The following is a 20,411-nucleotide window of genomic DNA, read 5'->3' as shown; positions in this document are numbered from 1 at the left end:
AAAAGTTTGATTGACGCCGTGTGTGATGGGGATTTCTCACATGCAGATATACAGGATTTATTGCGACACCCGGGTTCTTTCTGACCTCCCCCAGGGTGTCGTCACGCAGGAGGAGGGATGGCACTTTAAATATGGAAAAAAGACACGCTGCGCTCGTAGTCTCCCCACGCACGGAGAGACGTCTGCAGCCTTTTACCATGGTCCCCCATCCGAGCAGCTCCACCACGATATGAGGATCGCTGCTCACGCACAATACTTGAAGAGTAGAGTCGAAGAAGTCCTTCCAGAGAGATAACCGCGGCTCTGACGTTGCTTGATCTACTTTGAGGAGGGGGAGAAAAGCGCGACTGACGAGAGGAGGCGAAGAGCACAAAGACGAGTTAAAGAGCAACTTTTTGGTGAACAGGACTGTTGATCATCTGTGAAGACGCTCTGAAAAGCCAAGTTTGTCGTCATGAGCAACGAAAAGAAGTGAGTTTGGTGTCTCTTAGCTGCTTCTTGAAGTCTCTTGTCCGATCATCTTGAAAACATACCTTGTGGCTTGCCGTACATAAACTCATTTCCTGTGTACCATCAGGTGAATTTCAGTCAGACGACTGTCATCCGGTGCCTTTTGGGGGTGTTTTGTTTGTGTTTTTTGGATGGAATGTGCCACGTTTCTCATGCCCACATGGTTTGTGCGTCAAATCATTGAAGGCTTGAAGCCGCGGCTATGTGCGGCAGGTAATCTGGCTTCCAAGAACACGTCACAATCAATTAGGAGAGGTAACAACCCGGGCTTAGTCCTGTCCCGCGTAACGTTGTCAATAAAGCTGTGCGTGTGCGTATGTGTGTGAGCCTCAAATACCATGTGCTGTTTCAGTCCCCCCCCCTAAAAGTTTGGGGCCAGTGTGCGCGTCAATATTGCGCAATAACGCGGAGCTCCGGAGCCAAGCTGAGGATTTTCTCGGAAACGCGGAAAACGGGCCAGCCTGCGCGCACTTTTCTGACATCACCAGCTGTTTCAAACATCACCTGCTGTATTTCTCGACTAACTGGGAGACAAATTTCGAAGGATCCCCCCCCCCCCTGCAACAGAAACTTAAAAAACACCCATCATTGATTGATTCCTCATTCCTGTTGTGACAACCTTCACTGCCAATTTCTTGTTTGACTCTTCCTTGTGGCCCATGCATAGATAATGCGCCCTCTTTTGTGCACCAGTGGGTGACAGTTCAGCAAAACCCGTCCATTTCCTCTTTTAAATGTGTGGGAATCACAGATACAAGCACCAGCTGGCCTGTATTTTTGTAGTTTCTTTTTATAATTCAGTAGCAGATCCCAGGCTATTTGACATCCTAAAGGTCAGTTTTAAGGGTGCTATCACTGTCTAACATTCCTTATCATGCTGTCCTGCATTGATGAACTCGCTGTGAACGTGGCCGAAAGGATTGGCTGCGTCACTCTGAAGAGATCGGGATGATCCCTGACCTCGAGCAGCTGATCCTGGCTCCTCACGCACCGGCGGGTTTATCCAGCCTCATGAGTTCAACGAAACCAGAAAGATCAAGAAGATTCTCTGCATTTCTGATGACACAGTTGAGAAGATGGGCTTTAGCGCTTGGCCTCTGCTACACAGTCACAAGGGCCTCCCTGTCTGAGGCCTTGGTGCGGGCTGATCACGGCTCCCCTCGCTGACCATAGGCGGCAGTAATCCTGCAACACGAGCCCCTTTTGTTCTCCTGTGTGACGTTTCCATGCAGACATACTGTAAACATTCACCAGTGCGTCGGTGTGCCCTGCAGGACAGCTGATTGTTTTGTTTTGGGTTTTTTTAAGACTCTGAACCGCAGAATCTAAATCACAACCATCACTCCCCTTTTCTTTCGCCTAATGTGCGTATGTGGAGTTCTCAAGGACGTTTCAGGCCGTATCAAAGTCCAAGTTCTCTGTCACTTCCTGATGCCGGTGCTTATTTTCCCGCACACCCTGTCCTAGAGGAGTTCAAGCACAACGTAGCGCACAAAGCAATCTGGAGCCAAGTGATAGCTGGACCTTCTCTACGGTGCCCCTGTAGGAACCTGACCCCTCTTAGTTTTGTGACAATTGGCAACAATGAACTTGGTTCCCAGTCTGGCCACTCCTTCAGCTCATGTTTGATCTTGGCACATTACTTGTACTTATCAGTGTCGTTCCTCTATCATTCTCGATGCTAGATATGGTATCCACCAGAGAAATTATGGCGGGGGGGAAGGACATGTTGTATCTGTGCTGAGGACGATGTTTATGCAGGGCTTTGTATACACTGCTCTGCCTCCTTCTTTGCAAACTTGCGAGTAGATTGGCCATTTGGAGATAAAAGCTATGACCTTCACGTATCTGAAAGCAAATATTTATTTGCAGTAGTTCCACAGAACTTTTATCTGATATTTAATTCAACAGGCCCACGTCTCGTCCCTGGACAGCTTGATTAACCTTAAAGGCACCGATGAATCCCGTTGTCACAAATATCAGGATAGATTGTTTCGACCCCTGTGTTACGGCTCGGCATCGGTTCGCACTCCCCTGCGCTCGGCATTCCTTTCAGGTTTTCCAGGAAAGTCGAGGTCAGTCCAGGGAACGTGCAGTCATGCAGCGCGTGTAGATGTTCTTGTCATCAGTGGGACCAGATAAGACCGTCTTTTGTGTAGCTCTCATGTGATGCACATTCCTCATAGGGATAAAGGGATCTAAGTGCATACATCCTCTCACTGAAGAAAATAATAAGGAAATCTTAAAGCTAGAATTTTAAAATGCACAAGGCAAAAACAAAAAGTACTTAAATCATCAACCAGTAGGCAATCGGTGCTGGTTGCTATAGAAATATTTAACTGGTGTTAAACTATATGGTAAATGAAATGCATTTATATTAAAATTTTTCTTTATTTTGGCCAAATAGGGCACCACTTTTTGAATCTCTAGAGGCATAAATGGGCTGGGACGAAAAAAACACCTCAACTGTGGCCCTAATCCTTAATTGTCTCCTTTTTAGCTGCCTTTCAGTCAAAATAAACTATTGAAACTTTTCCTTTGCCTTTGTTTGAGCATGCATATTTTGGACAGTAGAGCAAAAACATTATTGTGAGGTTTTTATTTGTCCTGTAGGGTGGAGGACGAGGCTGTCCTGGACAGAGGAGCGGCCTTTGTCAAGCACATCTGCGATGAGGAGGAAGTGGAAGGTGAGCTTGGCGATAAATACTCGGCTGAACTTTCCAAGTGCCCTGGGCACCAAAGTAGCTTCCTTAACCCACTGCGTAAATTCCAACCTTCCTCTACATCTTTGGGAAGACGTTCTGCAATACTGTGAGGATTCCCAAAAACTAAAGCACGTTAATCAGGTGCTTTGTGCGTCTGCATGGGTGTGTACGCAGCAGAAGGTGCGTCAGATTCCCACGCATGGAAACAAAATTGCCTCTTTGGTTACTTAAAGGAAGTCTGACTGACCACCAGGGTGTCAACGATATAATTAAAAAAACACAGTTTAAAAAGAAAAACATGGTTAAATGGAAAGTTTAGCCTCGTCTTCTGTCCATCTCTGTCTCTAATTACTTCCTGGAGACACTAAGTCATCATTTCCTGTACGAGCCGCTGTGTAGGAAGTACTTGTTGACAGACTGTCTGATTGTATCTCTTCCCGATTGGGACACAGGCGACAAAAAACCACCAGATTCCACCAATGACGTAAATGTTGGATCTTTAAGAACAAGTGAAACTAGAATTACTGGCTGGGGATTATACGTTTCCGTGACGTTTGCAGAACACAAATAATGGAAGCTTAGTAGTATTGGGGTGGCAAATGGAGGAAAATCACATCTTCTTTTTGTTCTATTGAGACTTACCAAAGCCATCCTTGAGACATGATCCTCGTCCTTTATCACCATCAAAATCTCTGTAAATCCTCAGTCACAATCACGCGATCCATTCGAGGTCACAACATCTGGCCTTTTTGTATTTATATCAGTTTGTCCTTGAGTCTAACTCCCTATAGAAGCTCTAAAGTACTCCAGAGATGCTGCTGCTCTTGATTCCGTTTGATCGGAAATCAAAATTCAGGGATTCTAACCAAAATTTTCGGTGTTCAAAGGGGGCGAAAAGCAGATTTCTTAGGTTTTTTCAGATGGACTGTATCTACGAAAGTCTTAATCAGCTCTTGTAGCATTTCCTCGCCACATCAAACACATCACCATGATATAAACATGCAGCCCAGGACCTTGTAAGGTTGATAAGTGGAGACAGTAACAATAGCCCTCTAATGTATTAAAATCATTTTTATGTCTAGTCCTGAAACTGAAGCTAAAATTAGCCTGTGGCGAGAGAACAAGAAGCTGTTATGTGTTTGAGACTGACGCAGATTGACATTATTCAGGAATTTTGTGACTGTAATACGACGTGTGATCCCTCTGTTATGCTGTGCCATGGCAGGTCACCACACTGTGTACATTGGCGTGCACGTTCCCAAGAGCTTCCACCGGAGGAGGCGCCACAGACGCAAGTCCAGCCACAAGGAGAAGCGGGAACGGGCCGAGCACAGCACGGAGGGATACAAGTCCGACGTAGATGAATCCAACGCAAATATCCTCAAACCTCTGAGTGAGTTAATTTAAACCAGCGCCTGGTGTGTGTACGTGTGTGTGTAGCAATGGTTGTGGTGCTCTGTGGGTGGGTGTCTTCCAGACAGCCCGTAAATCACAGCTTACAGGATATCAGTGTTTCTTTTGTTGAGGAGGCAAAAGGAGCTGTGAGAGTTGGGTGGAGCGGCTAAAAAAAAAAGTAAAATATCCCTTAACTGAATCATGGAATGGGGAGGATTGGATCACAATCTGGAAAGAAGAGAAACAGGCAAAATAAAGACATTTCACAAGGGATTATGGTCACAATCTTCGAGCCCTCTTCCTGCTGTGAGAGAGCACCAGATGTTGTGCAGCTGAGGGAGGTGACGTTTAGAAATCCATTAATCCCAACATCATTTTGCACAAGAGGAGAAGTAATCTCAGTCTTGGCATGTAAATCAGGTTTAACCTGAGTGTCGTGCCAGTGAAAGTAAATGTTTTATCTCAGTCTGTTCTTTAACCTCCAATTGTTGCAATAAAAAAACAGTCACCAAGACCTACAATTATCACAGGGCAGGAATTCAATTTAAAATGGCAGTTCTGAAAAAGGGCACAATGGGAGCGTTTACTCATCCCAGGCTGCTGGCGGAGGTAAGCATTATGGTGTCCGCCTGGGTTGGAGATGGGATGAGGGCAGGGGTTTGACTCTCAGCAGGGTGACGGCAAAAGTAACGCAAACCAAGAATTATGACATGGCTGAACTGGTAATTACAGCGATATAAAGTCATGTTTACAAGCAGTTAAAGCCTGGAACAGGCAAGAAGAGATAGACAAGGCTAAAGCCATACTAATGCCCTTTCAGTATCAGTAGAGTGTATAAATTTATTGGCCCTATTGTATCAATAAATAATGAATCCAATTATTACAGTAAAGAGTGGGACAAAGTCAAAATGTATTTATAGAGCCCATATAAACAGAAAAGTTGACCTTTAGCACTAAAAATAATAATTTGCACACTAATATAACAAAGGGAGAACGATATAATGGCAATTAAAAGTTGAACAAATAAGCACAATAATATTATTATAGGGGACACCCACATAAACAAAGGCTTAACTTGTCATACAGGATTTAAAAGAAGGGGTTTGAGAAATTACTTTTAAATCTATCTTTAGATAAATGGAGAGGGAATAAGGCCCACGGACATCTGAGGACTGATGTATTTTTCTGATCTTATTAGCAGTGTTTACAAAACTCAACAACCTCAACAAGAGTTTTTCTCTCCACTTGATGCTTTTATTTGCACACATTTGGTTTTAGAATGGTAGCATCTTTCCTGGTTTACAAATCTGAGGGAGCTGGTCTATTAGATCTATAAAGTGCCATAAATGCATTGATTTGATGGCAGCTTTACAGCTTTAGACTACTTTAAGCTTCTGTTGTTGTTGGTATAAACCTAAGGAAATTAGGCATCCAGATTAGAGTGCGTTTCTACACGCTAAATTACTGGGGGCCCTTCAGTCATCTGCTTTTGTAACATTTCACTGGCGCTCAAATCAAACGTGGCAGCATCTATGTCATCTTTCTTTATCTCCGTGGAAAATCTGAAATCTAAACAGTGTTGCGTGGTTGAACAAGAGGTCAGAATTAGTTGTACATTAAGGCAACAGCAGTCCTCCAACACAACATTCCCTCAAACTAGGAGGTCAAGGTGGGATGGAAGTGTGTGTTCTTGGTGCGCCTCGGGTTCAGGCTGGGACTCCAGACGGCATCATTGACTCAACTCGCAACACACGCACACATGTGGTTTTACAGTCCACACAAAGCCACCCACTTGCTGAATTTTCTGCTGTTTTGCCCTCCGTCCTAATCCCCATAATCCTGTTGATTCTGCGGAGCCATCCACTTAAAAGATGTGTGCAACCACAACAAAGCCGGGGTTTTCATTGATGACACCGCGAACATCCAGCTGCGGCGTCAGCAGTCGTTGGGTTAAAAGTCAAGATTCCTGAAGTCAGCCAAAAGACAACATGAAAAGGCCCTGAGGTCTCGAAGGTCTCAGGTTTCTCTCGCAGACGGTTGGTTGAGGTTGCCATTTTATTTCATTTCCATGTGTACCCTGCAGCTTCACACAGAAAATGTAATTACTCTGGACACAGTAGCAACATGCTATTTTAAAAATCTCCCTCCTAAATCAAGCTTAGCTGTGTTGTGTCGGGATTAGAAGGTTATTCTGCGCAGTTACGTCCTCGAGGTCTCTGCAACCCTGACTAATGCCGTTTGGATGCAGAAAGCTGCACAAATAGCCTCCTGTGACGTAGCACTCTTTCACTGCTTTCTCAGAGGTATTAGCAGGTCTAACTACATCTTACACCTCATCATAAAACAATTATAAAATGGCAAGTTTGTGGGATTCCCTTTGGCTTCTTCCGGAGAAACAAGTTTTGAGTGTACAAGTTTCCGGAAACAATTTAATATAAAAAGTTACAATGGTGCCTTATAGATATTGACCTCCCATTTGCTCCTTTTTGCTGCAGTTTCTCCTGCTGAGAGGATAAGATTCATCCTAGGAGAGGAGGACGATGGCCCCCCACCGCCTCAGCTCTTCACCGAGCTGGACGAACTGCTGGCTGTGGACGGGCAGGAGATGGAGTGGAAGGAAACAGCCAGGTGAGGCAGTGTCACATGATGAAGACATATAAAGTTAACATTACACTAAGGCTAAGGGGCAGCATATTTAGGCACTTCCTGCTCACAGTCATGGTGCAGTCAGCGGGACCTAATCCCTTATGAATAGGTGTTTTCTGTGTGTGTTGGGAAATAGGCTGTACTCCAGGGAACTCCCGGTCTGCTCTTATCAGATCCTGATCTGGAGTACCTGCTTTGTGGGAGCAGGAAATGGGAGAGACTCCTAAAATGTTCAGAACAAGGTTTCCGGTGTGTATTTGAAATAATGGTTACAGGGTGGAGAGTTGCTGCGTTCACCTCAGAACAGGTTCAAGTTGGTCCACAAGAAGGCTGTTGGTGCAAAAAAAAAAAAAAAATTGGAATGATTGCTTAGAATCCCAACATGCACCTCACGATAAGATCCCAACTCTGATATTGACATTTTAGCTTATAAATGATCACTTTGCATACTTCAGCATGATAAACCGAAGCCGATCCTCCTGTAAACTTTTTGTCATTTTTGTTAGTAAATGCAAAAGAGCATTAAAAAAAGCAAGTGTTCCCAGTATAGTTGATGGTGTAATTGCTCCAGACCGTTTATTCTTTGCAAAACCAGTCTAACGGCGAGAGTGCAGCAAGGGTGATCCAATTAAATATTTTAAAAACAGGGTTCACACAGACACTTTTCCACGCAGCATTTCTTGTCATCCCTTTCCTTTGTTTCAAGGAAAATAGTCCTTTTTAAACTGGCAACTGGTTGAAGGATTAGCAGCCCCTCTCTGGTCACAGGAGAGAGGGCCAGAGCCGCAGGGATACTCTATCTCCAGAGGAAACCCCATCCGGAGGCCTCGGGAGAAAGGCTCTTTGTAATGCTAACATGTGAGCCATTATTGTTAAAAGGAAACCTTCTCCTGGGTGAAGCAGTTCCTTCATGTGTGTGTGTGTGTGTCCTGCAAACAAGAGAATGTCTCTTTTCCAAGCACCTGAAGAATCCCTTATTTTCATTGCAACGCTGTCCTGCATCCCTTTTTTCACGCCCTGTGGACTGTGACTTATTCAAAATAGCGAGGCCTGATCTGTAAAGAACGGAAGACTTATGTTGTCTCTCTGTTTGCAGCCCATATTAGTTCCTAAATATACTGTCAGACCACTCAGGCGGTAACCTGCTTTTTTAAAACGAATGAAAGCGCAGCAGATCAAATGATTCGATAATTTCCAGATGGATCAAGTTCGAGGAGAAGGTGGAGAAGGGTGGCGAGCGCTGGAGCAAGCCTCACGTGGCCACGCTGTCGTTGCACAGCTTGATGGAGCTTAAAATGTGCATCGAGAAGGGTACCATCATGCTGGACCTGGAGGCCAGCACGCTACCGCAGGTCGTTGGTGAGTGGGTCAGAACTCCAGAACATTTTTCCCTTAACGCCAGGCGACTCTCCAGAGCGACTCCCTCCCTCCTTCCCTCCCACAGAGACCATCATCGACAGCCACGTCGAGAGCGGGCAGTTGAAAGCCGACCTGAAGGAGAAGGTCATGTACACGCTGTTGCGGAAGCATCGCCACCAAACCAAGAAGTCCAACCTGCGCTCCCTCGCCGACATCGGCAAGAGCGTGTCCAGCGCGAGTCGACTGTTCTCCAACCAAGAGAATGGTAACGTGTCACACTATACGCACTCCTCGGTTCAACCAGTTCACCTTCATTCTGACTATTTCTGTCATGAATTTCTTCCACTAACATCTGCTGTAAATTCTTTCACTGGGAAAAAAAACTGTTCCTCACTTCCCCCCCTCTTTTTCCTCCCTGTTTCTTTACTTTTCCTTCTCTTTGGGCCTCTGACGTCCTCCATCTGGGACCTTTAAAGCGCGTAGCCCCCTAGAGCAGCCCGTGCCTTTTTTAACCCCTCAAGACTCAGAGGAACCATGTGAGGTCACGAGAAGCTCCAGCACGGGACACCTCTGTGAGTGAGGTCGCGGCTACTGAAAGCCGCTTTGTCGCAACCCGCGTGTAAATTTAGCGGCATGGAAATTCTGCAATATGAAAAGCAGCTGGAGTCAGCTGCTCACACAAACGCGTGGATGTCGGCGCAAGCTCGCAGAACATAAAGACAGAAATATGCAAAGTATCTGGCAGTTCTGAATGAGGAACCATCTGGCCTCAGTTGCATAAACCTTGTAGCGATATCCTGTTTTCTGTTTACGTGCTCTGTACGCCTCCTTTATTTTTCACCCCGCCTTGGCTGAAATCTTTTCACACTGACCTCTGCTGTGTTTTTTTCCTTTTTAGTTCTCACGCTATCCCAACTTTTCTGCAGGTAGCCCAACCACCGCCCACCGGAACCTCACCTCCAACAGCCTGGGTGACTTTTCTGACAAACCAGAGAAAGATCAGGTAATGCGTTCGAAGCGTTTTCCATTCGCATCGGGCGCTACAAAAAAGGGCCCATGTTTAGTTGCCGCGCTTCTGTCGTCCACACGCGACGTTTCTCTCACTCCCACGCCTCACAATTGAGGAAGCGTCAGTAATCTGGTCATGGAGAGAAGCTCGCTGGAGCAGTTCAACTGTGAAAGCTGGAATTGCTCCACCAGACAGAATGTTCGGGCCTTTTCACATGAAAATGGATGTTGGCTAATCATTTTTCTGCGTGGTGCATTTATAGCATCTGGACAATCTGATGCAATTTCTGAGATTGATGGTTATGCAATGGTTATGCAAAGGCTAATAAATTCATGCACTAGTTGGGTTTGATGTAGATGCTTTGACTGTGTTTTCTCTGTCCTGGCAGCTGAAGAATAAATTCATGAAAAAGCTGCCACGAGATGCAGAGGCCTCAAACGTCCTGGTCGGCGAGGTCGACTTCCTGGAGAACCCCTTTGTGGCGTTTGTGCGTCTGCAGCAGGCGGTCATGTTGGGGGCTCTGACTGAGGTTCCCGTGCCAACGAGGTAAGAAGGGCGACCATTCGGAGTCACCCATCCGAGAACGGTGGCATCAGCAAGGTGAACCTTGTGGTGAACTGGCTTTGTCGCTCTTCTGTAGATTCCTCTTTATCCTGCTGGGGCCGAAGGGGAAAGCTAAGTCCTATCATGAAATCGGAAGAGCCATCGCCACCCTGATGTCAGACGAGGTACGGCGGGATTTCTTAATCCGTTGTGTAGTGAACGCTCGACTCCCAGCCTTGGTCGTGCCCCGGACGAGGCTAGCTACTGAAAAACTAACCTCAACCTGGATCCTGAGATCGTTCAAACTCTTTGGCTTTGAGTGCACAATATTGATATTTTATATTTATTTAACTAGGATGGAAACACAAATATCACAGGGGCTTATCTATACATATAATAGTCTTCTGTATCCTCATTTATTTTTTAAAGTCCTCCTCCAGCACGCGTGCTTCTGCTAAATCTCTCTTCTCATTTTTGGAGTGAATCATCGCGGCGGTTTGCTTGGACAGGCCCGTCGGCAGCGACAAACATCTGTCTTATTCACGTTAAGCTATGTTGATGTTTTCGGAGGCCCATTCGCCCCGAGGTTAGCAGAATAAATCCAAAAAGGCAAACATTTTATCCCAGCCGCCTGCCGTTGTATCCGTTATGCTCTCTCCAGTCCTTTCCGTCCCTCCGCTTCCTCTGATTTAACATCTCCGCAGCGCCGGGGGGAACGCGACTCCCGGGTGCTGTTTCCCACAGGCAGTAGCTCTTTGCGATCTGTCACGTGTGTCAACACAACAGGACAGGAAGCATTTTTCCAGGATTTCCTTGGGTTAAAATTTAACCCCTCGGCCTTCATGTGACAGCTGTCTCTTGAGTTCACACAGTGTTTGTGTTTTTGAGTCATCGGCCCCATGATGCAATGTCAGACCCGACCCTCTTTCCCAATAGGTCGCCTCACCATGTCATCAGTTCTCCATCCACGCTAAGTGGATTCGCAGACTCACATAATTGCTTGTTTTTCCCTGGTAGGTCTTCCATGATATTGCCTACAAAGCCAAGAACAGACAGGACCTGCTGGCGGGCATTGAAGAGTTCCTGGATGAGGTCATCGTCCTCCCCCCTGGAGAATGGGACCCTGACATCAGGATAGAGCCGCCCAAGTCGCTGCCGTCCTCAGACAAGAGGTCTGCTCGCATCCACGACCCTTTGTCCAAATGAATGTATCGAGTGTGTAACACGAAACCAGAGCAGAAATGGGTCACCGGAAACAGAACATCCACTTCATTCAGCCGTCTCTGTTCTACCACCACATTCCTACATTTGTAGAACATTTCCAGAGCGTCTCTAATTTCAGAAAACACAAATTTGCCCTTCAGCTACTTAATCTGCAGTGTTAAGAGTTAAAGGCCTTGTGATTGGCACAGCAATGACTGTTAATGCCACCATCAAGAGGTTAAATTGAATGGCAAACGGCTCCTGAGGCTGCTTCATGCTGCTTGCTCTCCAAATCACGTGATCTCTATTAACCAAACCTTTTATTGTGTCCTAATGCGAGTGCGGAACTAAAGTCTCCTTGGGTTTTTTTAATTTTTTTTTAAAGGAAGAACATGTACGCTGGAGTGGAGGCGCCACATATGAATGGCGACACACCACACGACGCGGGACACGGTGCAGCGGGGGGAGGGGGCGGCGGCGGGCACCAGGTTGGAGAGGAGCTTCAGCACACTGGGAAGTAAGTAGGATTTCATTTGAAGGGGCGCTAATATTTAATATAAGGTCAGAATATTGGCCCTCTAACTCTAATGGTTTTGGCCTTGAAGGTTCTGCGGCGGGCTCGTCCTTGACGTCAAGCGGAAGCTGCCGTTTTTTGCCAGCGACTTCTGCGACGCGCTCCACATCCAAGCTCTCTCCACCATCCTGTTCATCTACCTTGGCACGGTCACCAACGCCATCACCTTTGGAGGCTTACTCGGGGACGCCACAGAAAACATGCAGGTATTAACCCCCTTTTCACACGTCCATGCATAACTTCCACAAATGTGTGAAAGCAGCTCAGCAAAAGCTGCGAAGCTGCTGATAGCTGCCCCCCCAGTGCCGAGATTGCTGTCGCTTCAGCTGATAAGCCATGCTAATTTAAAGCTCAAAGGCTCATACCTGATCCTCCTGTTAGCGACGCACATGCTGTGAACAGGCTCCTCATGGATCAGTTGTATAATTGAGCTGCATTGACACGCATCTATGTCTGCACCACGGATGGCTGAGCGCCCCGCCGTCCCCCTCGACAGTCCTTTCCTGGGGTCTTTCCTCTGGCAAGAAGATGCGAACCTGCAGAGTAAGTCGGCCTTGGGGATTTGCCCGGGCTGTAAATAACCACAGATCCAGATTACTCAGCCACTGTGGCCTCGCCGTGCTGCCCCAACCCTCCAGCCGACACCTCAATCCTCAACGCTTTTCCAGGAGAGGGAATCCCTGACCTCATTTGTCCTTTCTCAGCACGTGTCCAAAATAGACTACAGCTGCCTATTTTTAAATCTTCTGCCCTCACATTGTTATAAATACATCTTTTCACTTTGTTCAATGGCTTGTTTGGCTTCCATTGTTTGTAATTTGCAAAGAAAACCTGTTGAATGAAATGTACAGAGGGTGAGAAAATGAGCCCAATTCTGTTTAAAATGACCCAACTTTGGAGCACTCCTTGTCCCGAGGGGCCGGGCCTGAGTTGACTGACGACATGTTCGCCTTATCTCTGTGTTGCAGGGAGTGCTGGAAAGCTTCGTGGGCACGGCTCTGACGGGGGCAGTGTTCTGCCTGCTCGCCGGGCAGCCGCTGACCATTCTCAGCAGCACGGGCCCGGTTCTCGTCTTCGAAAGGCTTCTCTTTAATTTTAGCAAGTGAGTAGTGTTGGGTCCAAGTTCAACAGGCGTTTTTAGCAACAAGAAGTCTAAAGGTTAAAGTGTTTGTGTGTTTAATGGTCCTCATATTGTAGGTAAATCCACGTGGAGAATCGGTTTGTAGGGTTGCTTGGAGGAGTAACTACTGCTATTTATGAAGCCAGGTGGTTTGTGGCATCTCTAATTTTCCAATCCTGGATCAACTTTTTATATGATCTTGTGCTCACACACACACACACACACACACACACACACACACACACACACAGTCAGTCAGTCTTCTAGCATTACCAAATGCTATGCTGATGGTGTTCCGTCATTAATTATTCACCCTCATTTAATTTTACACTGAGTTGGAGACTGTTGTGGTGTTCTTGATCATGTCAAAGTCTCAAGTTCGTCGCTTTGGGACGAGCAGCTCAGTTTCCACTGTAAAGAACTGTCAAATCGCGACTTTCAACAGCCTACAAACTAAAGCGGCAGGTTTTTGAAGCACTCACAATTGCCTGAAATTCCACTGCACCTCTCTCACCTCTCCTCAGAGACAACGGGTTCGACTACCTCGAGTTCCGGCTGTGGATCGGCCTGTGGTCGGGCTTGTTCTGCCTGGTGCTCGTCGCCACGGACGCCAGCTTCCTGGTGCAGTACTTCACGCGCTTCACAGAAGAGGGCTTCTCCGCTCTCATCAGCTTTATCTTCATCTACGACGCTTTCAAAAAGATGATAAAGCTGGGCCATAAGAATCCCATAAACACCCAGTACGACCCCAACCTCGTCACTCACTACGACTGCCACTGCATGCCTGGTACGTAAGGACGAAGCTAGGCTCTATGTACCGCAGAGACTACGTTTTGTGGTTACGTTTATTCAGGTGTTCACTACAGTTTTAAACTTATTCTGGCTGTGTTTACTGTGGGATAACAAATGATCCCCTGTGTGGTCGCCTGTAGATAATGATGTTTGCTTTCTCCGTCCCGTCGGCTTCTGCGTTGCAAACGAGCAACCTGAGCTGCAGATCAAAACGATGCTGACGCAAATGCGACGTGGTGAGCGTGAACCTGCAACAAATTCCCTTTTTAGTGACCGACTGTTTTTCTGTTATAGGCAACTCCTCATTACTCTCCGATCTCCCTCCCTGGGAAAACAGCACAGATGTGGTACGTTGTTGTTGTTGTTGTTTTTTGGGCGATTATGTATTTATTGTAGTTGGAGTGAGAAAGTGTGTTAAATGGCATTTATTGTCATTGTTTCTGCAGTCGGAGAATGCCACCTGGGCTACTCTGTCCAGGGATCAGTGTCTCAAGTATGGGGGGGATCTGGTGGGAGACGCCTGTGGTTTTGTGCCTGACATCACCCTGATGTCCTTCATTTTGTTCTTTGGAACTTACGCCTGCTCCATGGCTCTGAAGCAGTTCAAGACGAGCCGATTCTTCCCCACAACGGTGAGTGGCGACCCCCTTGGTGGCGTCGGGGGTGTCGTTTACATGCAGTTTTGCTCTTGGGACACCTACATTCTCAGGTAGAAATCAATTTTGATGGAAAGAAAATGGGCTAAACGATGTCCTCCTTTCCAGGTGAGGAAGCTGATCAGCGACTTTGCCATCATCTTGACCATTTTGGTCTTCTGTGGCGTGGATGCCTTGGTCGGTGTGAACACTCCGAAGCTCATTGTGCCAAGTGAATTCAAGGTACCTTTTAATAAAAAGTAGCTGAGCAGCAGCAAGCCTGCAGGTGCAGAAACCCACGATTAAGGCTACGAGTTTTTGTCTGAGTGCAAAAGCTCTTTCAATTCCAGTATAATTCCATTTTTGTGCTGAGTAAATGACTCGCATGACCTTAAAAAAAAAGTCCCAAGGATGTTTTCAGGTTCCTCTGTTGCATAGCATAAGGGTAAAGACCGGGTAGATGAGCAGGTAGCAGGCATCAAATAACAACTTGATTTTAGGTGATTTGAGAACAGAGACCCTCATAGTTCACCGTATAGAGCTGACTCTGTTTGGCCACACACAGAGATGTCTTTTGTTTTAAATCAGGGATTAGGACAGGTAACCATCCACCAGTCAGTTCAGGCTCTGCTGAGACTTCCTGGGAGGTTCCAAATTAGTTACTTTTTTGCCCTCCATTTGTTCAGGTTACGGGGCCAAACTAACTCTTTCTGATATATTTCTGTATTTCTTTGTTAGCCTACAAGTCCACATAGGGGCTGGTTCGTCCCACCTTTTGGTGGGAACCCCTGGTGGGTTTACCTGGCTGCTGCACTTCCTGCACTCCTGGTCACCATTCTGATATTTATGGATCAGCAAATCACTGCGGTGATTGTCAACAGGAAGGAGCACAAACTCAAGGTACATACACTGTAGAAATGACCCATTATGAATAGGCACACACTCATATTTATAAGCAGCTTTTACTTCAGTGTGAGAACTTCACTTTTCCTTCCTTTTCTCTTCCTCAGAAAGGGGCAGGCTATCACTTGGACCTTTTCTGGGTGGCCATCCTCATGATTATCTGCTCTTTCATGGGCCTTCCCTGGTACGTGGCTGCTACTGTCATCTCCATTGCCCACATCGACTCACTGAAGATGGAGACGCAGACGTCGGCACCCGGAGAGCAGCCTAAATTCCTTGGTGTGAGGTAAACAGAGTTTTCCGACCTCACTGGGGGAAATATGATTGCTGTTTTTGCTATTTGCAATTTAATAAAGACACAGCTGATGGAGTGTTAGACCCCAGTTGGTTTAAATAAATCCTTCAAATAACTCAATGGTGCATTGATTAATGTCATATATATTCCCCTTTTTCCAGGGAACAAAGAGTCACTGGAATTTTTGTTTTCATACTGACGGGACTCTCTGTCTTCATGGCCCCCATCTTAAAGGTATTTCACGAGCTTATTAATTCTTCCGTGAAAGTAAGGATTACTGTCTGCTGCCCTTAAGACAAACTCCTGTCGCCCCTTAAATTTGAGATAATTTCACATCTTGCGTTTATCCGATTAGGAGCTTCAATAATTGAAGTAATGTGATGTAGAACAGGCTTGCTGATCAGGGCTTAAACTCCAATTGCAGCTGAGTGCCTTCTCATGTTTCCATTCCCACATCGAATTGCCAAAACGGGAAAAAATTCCAGTGAGAACGTTGGCGTTGCTATGGCTCCCCTGTGTGGCCATTTCAAGTACTGCGTAACACTTGATCTTCTGATGCATTTAAAGTTCTATACTTTCGATTTTTCTTTTTAACTATAGCATCAAGATTGTTTAAAAAAAAAAAAAAAAAAAAATGAGTGTGAGTTTATATGTTTTGGCTTCCACTCCAGCTCACAGTAAAATTACTCTAAAATCCCTTTTACTCACCAGGGGCCTAAAGACACACTTATGGCAGCCAAGCAACTGGCGACTAAAATAACATTCCTGGGAAAGCCTCTTGTGGGCTATTTATAAACTAAGTAATGGAACAAAAAATAAACATTGTCATCACCTGCAGCGTGATAGGAGAAGGACCGACTTGAATTTTCTTGAGTTAGGATTGAATTTACTCTAAAATCATGTTAATCCAGTCTGGTGTGTGTCGCTTATGTTACCTGCCATCCCACAGTTCATTCCTATGCCTGTCCTCTATGGCGTGTTCCTCTACATGGGTGTGGCTTCACTCAATGGAGTTCAGGTGAGTTTGACCTTGAATTGACTAGCAGCTTTGCACGATTTTTAAATAATTCTGTATATCTTAATCATCCCGAGTTACTTTTGATTCCTTTTTATTGCTAAAAAAATTGCCCACCTTGTGTTTTTTCAGTTTATGGACCGTCTGAAGCTGCTCCTGATGCCAGCCAAACACCAGCCTGACCTGATCTACCTGCGGCACGTCCCCCAGAGACGTATCCACCTCTTCACCTTTATCCAGGGCCTGTGTTTGGCTCTCCTGTGGATCCTCAAGTCCACAGTGGCTGCCATCATCTTCCCCGTTATGGTGAGCAACCAGCGCTCCCCGTGAAACAGACTGGTAGAGAGGCTCATCAGGGTGTGAAAGCTGAACCGAAACCTTCCTTTTTTCGCTTTCTTTTCTCCAGATTTTGGCGTTGGTTGCCGTACGTAAGGCGATGGACTACTTGTTCTCCCAACATGACCTCAGCTACCTGGACGACGTCATCCCTGAGAAGGACAAGAAGAAGAAGGAGGATGAGAAGAAAAAGAAACAGAAGAAGAAGGGAAGCATCGACAGCGAGATTGACTTTGTGAGTGCGCTGTCATCTTGGACTGTTTTTGCTAGATAAATGTCAGAAAACCCCGTGTAAATGTTCTCCTTCCGTCCTCCCACAGTCCGACTATCCCTACCATGAAAATATCCCCACTATAAAAATCTCTATGGATATGATGGAGCAGGAACCCATGTTGGGGGATAAATGTTTGCATAGTGAGTACAAGCCGTCGCTCTCAACGGCCGCTCTGATTTGCCTCCTGAAGGCTTCTCGCCTCCCCGCATCTGCTTTAACCCCAGCACGCTCTTTCAGCGCGTGTTCAGCATCCTGCAGCTCAGGCAGCTTGGCGGCGCTCCCTCTTTTCCCCGGTGGGAAGCGTGTCCCTAACTGTTTTGCTTTCTCCCCCTCCAGGAGATGACTCGCAGACTTTCCTTAATGCCCATTCGCCGTGCTGAGTACTACTTCAGGTCTTCCACCTCAGCGGAGTGAGTGAGTACCCGCTAGCGTTGGTACGATGCGCTTCGCTCTCCGCGTACTCGCAGTAACGCCTCCTGATCTTTTGTCCCCTTTCAGCCGCGACAAACAGTCTTACTAACAGGTTTCACCTCGGGTTTCTTCCGGAAGGAGTCTGAAACAGACCTGTGATTGAATCTTCCAAAGATGTACAGCGCATGGGAAACCTGTCGTTAGGATACCGGCCACACTTTTGTAATTAAAAGCTTTTTTTTTTATCCCTCCTGTGGGGGCTAAAACCACAGTTGCTGGAGGTATTTGTCTTAATGTTGAAAAGTGGGGCAGTACTGCTAATGAGTTTGAGCTATGCACGCGGAGCAGGACGGGTTAATCAAGTCATCTCTATGCAAGTGGGCAATATCATTTAAATGTTAATAATTCATCAAAGTATTTTGTTATTGAAACTATCGTAGATTTTACTATGCTATTTTCAATAAACTTGAATTATAATGAGCTTTTCCTTTGGGGGGGGGACTTTTAAGATATGATTTGTGGAATTTTAATTTCATAATTATTAGGATCTTTAGCTCAAAACCCCCCATGTGGAGGTGAGAATGTGGGCGTAAGGAAATGCAGAACCTCCTTATTTTTTTAAATATTTGGTGAACAAATGTGATATGAAAGGTCATCTTTACACCACCATGATGCTATTTTATGGCCATATTTGTTATTGATGATGATTGGCTGTCTGATGGTTAAAATGCAAATGACAGCAATCCATATCGCTGAGTCACCATTTTTGCTATTTTTGTCCTTCTTTTTCCCATTTTCTGTTTTTATTACAGGTTATTGTACCCTGTTAAAAGCTTTACTGATTGTTTCTCTCTAAATCTGAAGCAATTTCTCCACTGACTGACCATTTTCTCTGTTAGCTGGATCTATAGACACCTGTAAGTAGCTCTACCTCTCATTTTCCTGTAGGTGCCAGGTAATGTATATTAAGCAGTGGTGGAAATATTTATACTAAAAGAGTATATTAAATAAAACTGGCACTTCAGATATGTCCGGACTGTCACTTGCGTTCCGTTTTGCACAGTGACGGGCTAATTCAATATGTTTTGCTTAAGTGAAACCAAATCAGTTGAGCTACAAATTTGAAGACCCCACCTTTAATCAAAGAGTTATATATTTTTTATGTTTCATTTACTAAAATGATGGAAACGAGCTGTAATCATGTGAACTTCCTTCCGGAACTGAACACTCCAAAGGGCACATTACATCGGTTTCCTTTTAAGATGTGATCATATTTAAAGATCTTGAATATTCAGTCTGTTGTGTTTTTTTTTTTTTTTTTTTTTTTTGTAAATCATCTACTGATATTGTGGTGATTTTGTTTAAATTATTCATCTCAGCGTGCTGACACCCTGTCTCACTTTGTATTATGCAGAATGTGGCAATATCACCTGTACTGATTCCATTCATGGACAGTTTGAGGAGCAAAATCTTGTTTTTGCATTATTTGAAGGCTTGATCGTGCTAATTGAAGTATACACTGTGATCTGACTCAGTCCGTTTTACACGGATGTATCATCAGTTGGTGAAAAAGCACAGTCATATCATCAGTTGGTGAAAAAGCACATATATTCCTTGAAGAAATAAGGGCTGACATGCTTCTGAAATGTGAAGCACAAGACTGTTAGTGCTGTTTTGGTCCAAAATCCAAAACTCTGTCTTCCACTTTGTTTCATTGATCTGTATATCTGGACTTTTGAATTCTAATCCTTCGGTATCTTTGTTTGTTTTTTTTTTTCATGTGATTTGTGAAGAGTTTTATACAAGCGTTGTGTACGGAATAACCCTAGCTGATTTAGAGGGAAGCGGATATCAGTATGGATCTTTTTTTTTATTTCATGGAACAGTATTTCAAATAATGGCAATTAAAAGTTCAAATGATTCTTGAAGCCGTGTGTCTGTGTGTGTGTGTGTGTGTGTGTGTGTGTGTGTGTGTGTGTGTGTGTGTGTGTGTGTGTTAACTCTTTGCGTAAGCCCATGTGTGCAAGAGGGCCTTTTGACTTCATCCTGTGCCAGAACGGAGAGATTATGGTGGCAGACGTGGATTATTTAGCTTTCTTTGTAATGGGCTCAGTTGCGTGAGAGCAGCGAGCGGTCGTGGCCGTCATCACTTTCACCTTTAAGCGCTCGAGTCGAGCAGCGATGAAAAGAAGCTGCATAGTTTCCACGATCACAGGAGCACCTCTAATTGCCTTATTACTGCTAATCACTTTATCACTGCCATGAAGGGGCGGAGAGGGGGGGCAACAATTAGCTCCTGGCGTAGCAGGTACGAGATTTTAAATAACATCGGTACGTTTCTCTGTGATTAAGTTCAATGGAAGTGTTCCCTCTGTTATTACATTATTACGAGAGGCAAGCTGACAGAAGATGGCACACACTCGGTGGATGGAGGGTCAATGCTGTGGTCCATAAAAATCCCCCCCCCCAAAAAAGGGGGAAATGCAAGAATGTTTGATGTCATAATGATGATTGATGTTATACTGTTAAGGTGCATCTAAAAAAACAAAAAGCACGATGTCAGAGGCGTGCAGCCCTGATCCGACTGATCAGTTAATCAATGAAGGCCATCATAATGTGTCACAGCCGGTGGTTCCTGACATGAAAGATCCCTCCTCTTGATCTCCAGCTCCATAGGTTTGCACTG

General features: G+C 45.4%; 1 protein-coding gene across 2 annotated transcripts; it reads left to right on the top strand.

Moving 5' to 3' along the window:
* The first annotated feature begins 107 nt into the window (after positions 1–107).
* Positions 108–19,653, top strand: LOC101065651 (electrogenic sodium bicarbonate cotransporter 1-like). 2 transcript variants are annotated; one of them, XM_029837565.1, is made up of 26 exons: positions 108–471; positions 3,124–3,197; positions 4,441–4,608; positions 7,106–7,238; positions 8,455–8,615; positions 8,701–8,880; positions 9,542–9,618; positions 10,013–10,170; positions 10,265–10,352; positions 11,185–11,339; positions 11,756–11,887; positions 11,976–12,150; positions 12,913–13,046; positions 13,589–13,851; positions 14,151–14,203; positions 14,303–14,488; positions 14,621–14,734; positions 15,230–15,391; positions 15,502–15,680; positions 15,851–15,923; positions 16,639–16,707; positions 16,837–17,010; positions 17,111–17,275; positions 17,361–17,454; positions 17,651–17,724; positions 17,813–19,653. In XM_029837565.1, the coding sequence occupies exons 1-25, from the start codon at positions 455–457 to the stop codon at positions 17,692–17,694; spliced, it is 3,228 nt and encodes a 1,075-aa protein (XP_029693425.1). In that variant the 5' UTR covers positions 108–454; the 3' UTR covers positions 17,695–17,724; positions 17,813–19,653. The 2 variants fall into 2 exon arrangements, with proteins under 2 accessions (XP_029693425.1, XP_003965300.1); XM_003965251.3 differs by having other exon boundaries at positions 17,651–17,728.
* The last annotated feature ends 758 nt before the right edge of the window (positions 19,654–20,411 follow it).

The sequence above is a fragment of the Takifugu rubripes genome, chromosome 6 (assembly GCF_901000725.2).
Source record: "Takifugu rubripes chromosome 6, fTakRub1.2, whole genome shotgun sequence".
NCBI classification, from domain to species: domain Eukaryota; kingdom Metazoa; phylum Chordata; class Actinopteri; order Tetraodontiformes; family Tetraodontidae; genus Takifugu; species Takifugu rubripes.
Note: the sequence above shows the minus strand (reverse complement) of the source record. Positions and strands in the feature narration are given on the sequence as shown.